Raw genomic sequence first — 10,226 nt, 5'->3', positions numbered from 1 at the left:
GAAAGAAATACGGCTGAAACTATTTTTAAGTGCCTTATACCTTTGACTTTGCTGCCTCACTGCCCATTTTAAGCACCGAATGGTGAGCTGTATACTGCTTACTGGATATTGTTTTGTATACAGTACTTTCCGGTTCAATACGCACTATTGTATACTACGTTGTTTTCCAGACGCATCCAGTACCTATATATGTTAGTTATATCAAAATGCGTTTCATTTCCGACTGAAAAGGCGGTTCTTCCGGAACCGCCGTGATTCTGTCCAATAGTTTTTGTATGAACAGAGATTGCACCAATCACAAGACCCAAGGTAGGAGCGTCACGTACACCAGGACGTTTTTAATCCTTGATACAAGGCTATACTGTTGCTCTCGTATAGTGAGGTCTGTGGTTTACCAGTAACACGTCGCCATGTCTAAAGAGGTAAAATCGTACAATAACAAAAAGCCGTCGAAACCATTAATAACACTTTGTTATTATTTTGGGTTGGTTTTGTGTAAAGCCTTGTGTTGGATTATTTGCAGTTTACTAGCTCGATCACTGTTAATATCGGATCATTATGTCTATCTACAGACAAATAGCTAGCTAGCTAGCTGGTTAGCTTTTTATTACACTATTTTTCTTCCTGGTTTGTACTATAGTTTATTTATTTGGTGACAGTATTTGTCTTATGCCCAACAAAAGGAAATATAATTTCGCTACAAATTTTAAACTATGCACCCCCATTCATTCAGGCGCTCGTATTTTTATTGGTTCCGCATAGATCGGTATAGTTCCGCCATTTTGTATCTTGCGACCAAACCATGTTTGTCTTGTTTTTGTAAGGCGAGACTGTGTAGCTGGCTACCTAGTAAATGTTAGGTCGAGTTAGGCCACGCGATTGAAATTTTTATATTTGTCACGGCATTGTGTTCTCATGGGCTTGTTTGTCTTGTAAATAAACAGTTTAAAATACTTTAATTTAGGCGTTTAAAATATGAAGCGATTTTGGAGCTGCTTCTACCACCTCCCCTTCAATACTTGCGACCTAGGGTGGCCAGACATCGAATTTTTCAGATCCCTCTTGTCCGTCTCCGGACGCCTATTTGTCAATAGCAAAAAGGACCAGAATAGCATGGAATATAAGAATGCTTGGTGAGGTGGTAGTAGGATATCCCCACATCTCCCTTAAAGGCGTTAAGATTTGTATAGGTGTAGCCCCCTAACACTGGATGAAGAGAGAATCCAAGATTTGGTGGACCTTGGCTTCCTTGTCACTTATTTTCTGATAACCTCACATATGTGAGATGGGCCTAAGAAATCCATTGAATCACCTCCTGCAGTAGAAGCTGCAGCTCCTCTATAATGCTAATGAGGGACTTTGGGACAAGGGGAGGTCAGGGAACACATTTACAGCAGAGGGACTAGAGGAACCCTCTCATTTTCAGAGGCTTGGAGAAAGGTTAGAAGGGCAGTGTTTTGTTTTTATTTAAAGGTAACTTTTTTTCTATGTTTAGACTCCTCGTGAACCAGAGCAGCTCCGCAAGCTCTTCATTGGGGGGCTGAGTTTTGAGACAACGGACGAAAGTCTTCGGGCCCATTTTGAACAATGGGGCACCCTAACAGACTGTGTGGTATGTTAATATTTTAATTTTTATCAAATGCTTAAACTTGTGGTATTTGTCCCTTTCTATCAGATGAGTCCTACTGGTTTTTAAGTTTAAAAATATTTTTCACAGGTGATGAGGGATTCCAACACCAAAAGATCAAGAGGATTTGGTTTTGTTACATACAGTTCTGTTAGCGAAGTCGACGCAGCTATGGATGCTCGTCCACACAAAGTGGATGGGCGTGCTGTTGAACCCAAGAGGGCAGTGTCACGAGAGGTAGGCTACCACTTGATCAGTTAATTTGCTGAATTGATTTACTGTTTGTGTGGTTGAAGCCTATTGTGTGTTCCCCTTTTTATGTGTGTAAAATTACTTAATTATATTTATTGGAATCATATTGGTTACTAGTCTGTTTATCCACTCTGTTGAGATACCTGACCAGTTATCATTTAAAGGTGCTGAGTGTTTTTTTTTCCCTCCCCACTCTTTCCCCATGTAACAAAGGACTCATGCAAACCAGGTGCTCACTCAACTGTTAAGAAGATATTTGTGGGTGGAATCAAGGAAGACACTGATGAAGAACACTTGCGTGAGTACTTCAGCCAGTTTGGCAAAATTGAAGAAGTCAACATCATGACTGAGAAGAACAGTGACAAGAGAAGGGGATTTGCCTTCATTACATTTGATGACCATGACTCTGTGGACCGGATAGTCAGTAAGTGACCACTAGCATTCTTCCATTTAAGGGGTGAAGGACTAAGCCAGATGTGCTAATCCATTGCTTTTGCCTTCCAGTCCAGAAGTACCATACAGTGAATGGTCACAATTGTGAAGTCAGGAAAGCGCTTTCCAGAGAAGAAATGAACAGGGTCTCAATGAACCAAAGGGGTAAATGAAAGCGCAATATGAAATAACTAAAGATTTAAATCTTGGAAACCTAGCAATTTCTTGTGATTAGCTGTATCTTACTAGATCAGATGTAATTTATTGCTGCTTTTCTTTTTGTTTTGTATGTGGGTTTAAAAAAACCAACATCTCATAACTATGGCTTTTAAAACAAACATTTCTGCTCTAGGAGGCCGTGGAGGTGGTGGTGGAAACTTTGGTGGCAGAGGTGGAGGATATGGAGGTATGGTTTTATGTTGAAGAAATGTTGGCTCTATGCGAACTCTGCCTAATGGTATTTGTAAATATTAAGCATTTTCTCAACCTAGGTGGATATGGAGGTGGCCGAGGAGGATATGGTGGTGGCGATGGATACGGCAATGGCTATGGAGGAAATGGTAGGAAAATAAGTAATTCAGGCATTTCCTTATCTCTCTGAAAGTATTTTGTGTAATTAAATTGATTTAAATAACCTATTAAAGGACAACAAAAGAGTCTCCCTATGTACTTTACCTCTGTAAATGAGGTTCTAAGTTTTGTTCTCTTAAATTTCCCACAGGAGGCTATGGTGGAGGTGGTCCTGGCTATGGTGGTAACCGTGGTTATGGTGGTGGCGGTGGAGGTGGCTATGGCAACCAGGGTGGTGGTGGCTATGGAGGCGGAGGCTATGACAACTACAATGGTGGTGGAGGAGGGAACTTTGGAGGTGGTCAGTAATGTCAGTTGTTGACAAAGATGGGGTTGGAGGATTGTTTAAGGGGATGAGACGGGGGGAGGCTGTAACTGCAAAAAACTTTTGTTAATGCATTTAGTTTGTTGTTTTTGTTTTTCCTGCTTTACTTTTCATGGGTTTCTTTGAGAAATCGTAATATAAGAAATGTTTAGGCCAAAACTTTCATTGACTACTGCAGGCAACTTTGGAGGTGGTGGTGGTGACTATAATGACTTTGGCAACTACAACAACCAGTCATCCTCAAACTATGGCCCAATGAAAGGAGGGAACTATGGAGGGGGCAGGAGTGGTGGAGGCCCATATGGTGGTGAGTGCATTTGCTATTTATCCAAGAACTAATGGATGTTGTAATTTTGAAAGTCCATGATTTTTTAAAGGGTTTCTACTGCTTACAAAGGTAAACTTTCAGTTTACTGTTCATGTTGGGCATTTGCAGTGCAAGTTTTAATTGACGTGTATTTGTTTTGGTGTGTTGGGATGATGAGGGATGGGATTAATGATGATGGAAGCCTTTGGCATACTGGCTGTGGCTTTTCAACCCCAATATGATATCTGTATGTGATGTGGTGCTTTTGTAGGTGGATATGGCGGTGGTTCTGGTGGTGGCTATGGAGGAGGCTCTGGTGGGAGGAGGTTCTAGATTTTCAAGGTAAGCACTGGCCCTCTCAGTGCTGTGGTGGAGTCTAGTTGTCACTGATGCCTGGCTCAACCATGCATTCGATCACCCAGATTTCATTAGACTTGTTTACATTTCAACGTGTCTGTAACCTGTAGATTCTATGGTTGCCCCTACTTGCATTTGAGTATTTGAAGTGGACCATAAATGTTACAATTGAGTTCTCAGTAAGTATGGGGGATCCAGCAGCAAACCTTCAACTCTCATCAAGCTAAGATCCAATCTCGCCAGCGGAGAGCCAATTTGAGCAGAGTTTGAAACATCCACGTCGTGGCATATGCGAAATCCTCTTCATTCCCTTTTCCCTGCAGTGTCACATCTTAGCTGACCTGAAGGTTTGCTTCTGTGCTGCTGCTTATCATTCCCCTGCAGTGCAGCTGTTGATGGAGAAAGGCAAAGAAAGGTGCAAAGTGTAACTGAATGTATGTTCCATATTGTTCAACAGGCCACAGTACTTAGGAGAGGAGAGCCAGAGAGAGAGGACAGGGAAAGGAGAGAATGAAGGAAGCAGGTTTACACCTAGATCTGCCCAGCCGAGCAGCATGGCGGCAATATTAACGTCTGCCACGCGAAGAAACGTGTATAATAGGGGAGGCAAATCATGTGGGGAGGTTGGGTGGGCTGTGGGGTGGTGTGGGGAGGCATGTGAGGTCCATCAATGTTTGTCAAAAGTACTCTTGTCCGCGAGGACGCTTATTTGTTTGTAGCTTTCCCTTGTGTCTATGAAGTGTAAATCATTCCAATGAGGTTTTAGGCAGGATTTTTTTTTTCTTTGTGTTTTGCAACCTTAGGGTTTTTTTATGTATACTGCCACCAATCAAGACAAAATAAACAGCTCTTGGTTTTTTTTTTTTTTTTAATTTAACTGTGTTCCTTAGCGTTTTACTTGGTGAATAGTGTGTCTCAGTACTGGCTTCTGTTGAATGATAGTGTTCCACAGAGATGAACCTCTGCGTACACCTTTTGTGTGAACCTGCTCTTTATCTTGAAAGTTGTAGTTGGGAAGGTTGCTAGATTTATGCAACCTTCTGTGAGTTCAGATCAAATCTATGAAACTTGCTTTTCAGTAAGCAGAACTACACTGAAAATTGCTGTTTAGTTTGCGTTTGAGTATAGTGCTAAATTACTTTGAAACAATGAGATGTTTACCAATTTGCCTCTGTTTAGGTTTATCTTAAGTTGTTTTTAGCTACAGTACTGTGGATTTTGTTGCCAGTGCTGAGACTTGTAGCCCTCTCATGAACAAATATATATTTTGAGTTTGGTTCCCCTTGCCAGCGGAGGCAAGCTCACAATCAGACTATCCAATGAGGTACCAGCTGAGATTCTAGCCAACGGAAGGAGCCAGCTTAAAGCCTAGCCAATCAGAAGAGACAGCTGATGAGCGATCCATCGAGAGGCTAGCCATTGGAAAGAGCCAGCTGAGAGGCTAGCTAATGGAAATCGCCAGCTAAGGGAGAAAAGTAGCACGATCTTCGCTGGGAGCAGGTGAAGCAGGGGACAGCAGTCTTATTGAGAAAATACTTGCTCATGTAAGACTAGCAAGAGACAGCTACCGAAGTGAGGTATTTTACGTACCAGACTGGTAGGTAAGAGGCAAATGAGTTCTTTTTATGTGAATTATTTTTTAAATTGGGTAACAGTTTGGCTATTTTCATGGTTGGTCAAATTTTTACTGCATAATACCAGTTTTTAAAGAACAGCTTATCTTTGCTAGAGTAGTAATTGGTGGTGCATGAGACACCTATGACTAGAACTGCATAGTGCACTGAGCAGAACATTTGAGTTTTTCCCTGGCTTGTTTTCTGAATGATATTTTTCTTGTTTAACAGAACCAAATGGATGGATTTGTTGTACCTCAGTGTGAACAGTCACGCAGGCGCCAGTATGCACAACTAATTTCCATGTGAAGGTTTGTGATATCCTCTCCCCCTTTTTTCTTTCTCAATTATTCCTAACTTACTCTTTTGTAATGACCATATGCAAATAAGCCAAGTCAAATTTTTTTATATAGTGTTTTTTTTTTTTTTTATAAGTTGTCACAAAGCAGCTGTACAAATGTCCAAGTCCAAGCCCCCAGTAAGCAAAGCAAGTGTGAAAGTGGTAAGGAAAACTCCCTAGAGCATGAAGAAACCTTGAGAGGAACAAAAACTCAAAGGGCAGGCCAATCCTACTCTGGCCGACAATGGCCGCTACAGTAGTTTCAATATAAAGGAGCAGTATAAGTAGTGGAAAAGAGGAAAAATAATAAAAATGACACACAAAATCACAAGCAATCAACGTCTAGTCCAGTTTAAGTGTGTCTGAAACCCATCCTGCAGGAACACATCCATCTAGGGCAACAGAGAATTTCTTTGCTAGGGTGGAGGGCTACAGCAGGGGCCATCAGGCAGGGAGTGGTGAGAGGACTTATAGTAGCTGAGATGGCTTGAGGCTCAGTAACATCGTAACAGGGGTATACTTTGGCAAAAAAAAGAGAGGACAGATTATTAAGCATGTCCAGGTACAAAGGTGTGTAAATTGGCGATCTATAATGTGCAAAGATGGACTCCAGCAGATCTAGCTATGGCAGCATAGCTAAAAGGATGGAGTCAGAAGGAACCACAGGCATGAGGGGTCCCTGGAACATCAGCGTTCCACTGATCTTGGTTAACAAACTTGAGTGACAGAAGAGAGGTGATGTGACGACATCATAAAATCCCAGTTTACCATAATTCAATGCCCATGGACCCCCAGATGTACACCTTTACCCAAGATGGGAAATGGTTAATAAAATCCATGACTGGATAGGTTTTCAGCCTTGAATATCGAGACTGCATCTGAGTATCAATATTTACAGGAAGGTTATTCTGTAGTGTGGGAGCTTTATAGGCAAAGGCTCTGCACCCTGCAGTAATTTTGTTTTTTATTCTTGCTACTAGTAAAGAGCCTGCATCTCTTGATCCGAGCCGATGGGGTGAGTTGTAATGTACTAGGAATTGTGGGGGAAGACCACTGAAAATTCTCGATTTATGTTAACAAACTAGTAGCAGCTAGCAAGATGAGATTTAAACCAGGAAAGGGCTTTTCCCCTAATCACATTTTTGAGTCTATCTAGTAATGTGTTGTGACCTATAGATTCGTGCTGAACTCAGATCAAGCTATATAAGCAAAAAGACACAACCCTGGTCAAGTGCTGTTTCTGTAGTATGATGAGGGCTGAACCCTGAGTGAGACTTCATTTATCTTGTTATGATTCAGTCATGATCTTGGCTGCTGAGCTACAGTTTTTTTTTGTTTTTTTTCTAGGATCTTGGAAATAAATGTAAGGTTTGAGATTGGCCTGTAGTTTGACAGCTGACGTGGGTCAAGGTTAGGTTTTTTGATAAATGGTCTGATTACTGTTCATTTGAATGAAGTAGGTACATAGCTGATGTTCAAGGATGAGTTTATTACATTTAGGAAAGGTTCAATTACTTCAGGTAGGATTTCCTTAAAGTGTGGGCAGTGAATCTAGTAAGCAGCTGGAGCGTGAGATCAGAGATGTAAGTTCAGGTTCTTGAATAGGTGTAAAAGATTCTAGAGTCTTTTTTTTTTTCTAGCTTGTTGGTTCTGATCTCTGTATGAACATGACATTGGGCAGCTACTGAATGTTATCTCTGATGTGCTTAATTTTCTCATTAAAAAAATTCATGAACTCGTTACTACTGTGTGATGTAATCTGAGCACTGGTGTCAGGTTTATTCCTAGTTAGATTTGCAGTTGTACTAAATATTAATCTAGGATTATTTTAATTTTCTATTAGGGTCAAGAGAGAAGCTGTTCGAATGGTAATATGTGCCTTTCTATACTTGAAGGCTCCCCTTCCATGTGAGCTGGAAGACCAAATTTATTGTGGCACCGTTCACGTCCTACTTTTTGAGTGTTCTGTTGTAAATGACTTTTTTATATGTTGTCTTTGCATTTATTTCTATGGTCTGGGATTGGCTGTCTTGACATCTACAATGAGATCTTAATTCAGTTCTGCTATGGAAGTGATTAGCCATTCTGGCTTATGTTTGTTTTTCTCCAGTTCTGTTTGAGTGTTAAGTCATGGCCATTTCCCACTCTGCTCATTATTGTGGTCGGTTAGCTTCAGTCTGCATTGACTGAGGAGAATCCGCTCAAGGCCAGTTTGGTCCCATCACTTCGCAGATGATGGTGTCATTTAAGAATCTCAAGTCCTACTGTTAGAACCTGAGTTATTCCTCACACAGTGCCTTAGCTGCTCATGATACTTAGAAGATTGTTTTTAACGATTTGATAGTCACTGATGTGCTCTTGTTCAAAATGAAGGGGCACCATTGCCAAAGTTCTCCTTTTCCAGACAATAACCATTTGCCAGTCAAGCTCAAGATTGTAGACTTCTTGTTTTACATTGGTTATTGAATGGTTTGATTTAAAATGGTGCCTTCAGTCAATCCTGTGTATATTTACTCATCCTCTGACAATTGATATCTTTCTCATTTCAGGCCATTTCAAATCTGGACCAACTGTCTGCTGGTGGATGATGTTTTCATCTTTTGTTTTATTGTGAATTTTTTAAAAGGTTTTTTAAATAAAGTTTTTAAGATGAAACAAACATTTTTACATTCAAGAGTTTCGAGGAAAGGAATTTCATAGCCTTTCACCTATGAACTGACAAACACAATTTCCCCAAGTCAAGCTATGGGTGGACTTGATTCAGTATGGCTTCTAGTCCCACTTTCATTTTAGTCAGTCTGCAGTGCTGAACAGTTAGGGGCTCTATAAAATGATAAATTGTGCTTAAATTGAAATTGAACACAAGTCAGTTAATTTATTTTATACTGGATTATGAAATGTAAGAGGCAGGGTGGGAGTGAGAATGTAGCTGGTTACTTCTTCCCATGGAGACTTGTCTTCAGTCAAAATAAGCTTTTTAAAAAAACCTTGTATGAGGGTTGTATGAGAAGAGTATTGTTGGCAGGAAAACTCATTTCAGCCTCAAGATCCTGTGAATCAGTTTTATGGAGCAGGTATTTCTGTATTAAGGTACTATAAAGTTTTGACATGACAATTTTAAACATTTGAAAAAAACATGATTCATGGAAAGAAATCCTGATGTTAATCTGGAAAAGACTGAAAACGGGCAGTGCCTTTTTTTATTTTATTCAGAGCATTCAGATCTTTAACAAAGTAACAAATTAGTTATCTATGAATATTAATGTAGCAGGGTCACACATGCACGGATCTAAGCATGTTCACTGTGACTTCTCATTACTACAGCTGTCATGTTACAAATACGGTTTGTACGTCGCTGAGATGTGTTTAGTTTAAATCGTTAGTAGTTCTGTTATTCAATCTTACTCAACCGTGCCGATGTGTCTCCGAATTTAGAGTATACTGAGAAAATGGGGCACTGGCATCCGCCAGAGGCGCTGCTGGCGTACAACAGAACTGAAACCTGAATCAGTCATTCTGAAAGCTTTAATGTTTGCGCAATCTGTGACACCATTACTGATCGCTCTGCACTGCTTTTCTAAAATCTGTTTTGTCATGCTATGTGTGGGACAGAGGATCTGTCTCAGGGAATGTTTCTGAAGACTGCAACTAAAACATAAAGAAATACGTGATTTTGTTGTATTTTAGAATTGTCCGAAATGAAATCGCACTAACATGCTACGGAAAATACCACTGATAGCAGAAGAACCCTGATGACTGAACAAATGCTAATGTAACATTACTTAAGAAACAAACTAAAAACGAATTCTGTATTAAACAATGCGACATTTATGGCAGGTGTTAATGGATGGATTGTTCTTTTTAATTTTTGTTATTCTGGAGGTCTTAGACACTCAATCATAAAACCCTATAGACGCCTTTGCTTTGCTAAAATCTCAACGAGTTTGTGTCGCTTGATGTGTGAGAGTCCGTCAGAGAATGTTCATGAAGACTGTGCAACTTCAACATTAAAGAAAATACGTAATCTGAATGTCTAGTTCAAATGTCCGAAATTAAACCGGCAGAGGAACACTGATGATTGATGAACTGTGTCTGCTGGCTAGTTCACGCAGCACCATTTTTGCAGATTTTCCAGGAGTTTTAGGAGATCGCCAAGAAAATCCAAAACAAATCGGTGTTCGCACTGAGAAAGCAGGCTACGGAGTGCGGGGAAACCTGGGGTAGCAATTGTATAACATCAGCATGCATGGCTATATATGCATATATACCAAGGACCCAAAGATGTGGAAGGTAAGGGCAACAGTGGTTCCCGTGCTAATCGGCGCACTAGGGACTGTCCCCCAAACTGGGAGAATGGCTCCAGCCAATACTCGGCTTGTGCAGCCCGTGGAGAGCAACTGCAG

General features: G+C 40.6%; 1 protein-coding gene across 2 annotated transcripts; it reads left to right on the top strand.

Moving 5' to 3' along the window:
• The first annotated feature begins 334 nt into the window (after positions 1–334).
• On the top strand, positions 335–9,654 carry hnrnpa1a (heterogeneous nuclear ribonucleoprotein A1a). 2 transcript variants are annotated; one of them, XM_027001996.2, is made up of 12 exons: positions 335–422; positions 1,496–1,612; positions 1,718–1,864; positions 2,093–2,303; positions 2,384–2,476; positions 2,664–2,717; positions 2,803–2,871; positions 3,033–3,182; positions 3,385–3,513; positions 3,785–3,855; positions 5,715–5,794; positions 8,373–9,654. In XM_027001996.2, exons 1-10 carry the CDS (start codon positions 411–413, stop codon positions 3,844–3,846), a joined length of 1,044 nt encoding a protein of 347 aa, XP_026857797.2. In that variant the 5' UTR covers positions 335–410; the 3' UTR covers positions 3,847–3,855; positions 5,715–5,794; positions 8,373–9,654. The 2 variants fall into 2 exon arrangements, with proteins under 2 accessions (XP_026857797.2, XP_026857796.2); XM_027001995.2 differs by having other exon boundaries at positions 4,328–5,794; positions 8,373–8,482.
• The last annotated feature ends 572 nt before the right edge of the window (positions 9,655–10,226 follow it).

Source organism: Electrophorus electricus, chromosome 20, assembly GCF_013358815.1.
Source record: "Electrophorus electricus isolate fEleEle1 chromosome 20, fEleEle1.pri, whole genome shotgun sequence".
In the NCBI taxonomy this organism is placed as follows: domain Eukaryota; kingdom Metazoa; phylum Chordata; class Actinopteri; order Gymnotiformes; family Gymnotidae; genus Electrophorus; species Electrophorus electricus.
Note: the sequence above shows the minus strand (reverse complement) of the source record. Positions and strands in the feature narration are given on the sequence as shown.

Coding starts and splice junctions, on each gene's coding strand:
- hnrnpa1a (XM_027001996.2), top strand. Junction 1,865..2,092: donor AGAGGGCAGTGTCACGAGAG/GTAGGCTACCAC, acceptor CATGTAACAAAG/GACTCATGCAAACCAGGTGC. Junction 3,514..3,784: donor TGGTGGAGGCCCATATGGTG/GTGAGTGCATTT, acceptor GTGCTTTTGTAG/GTGGATATGGCGGTGGTTCT.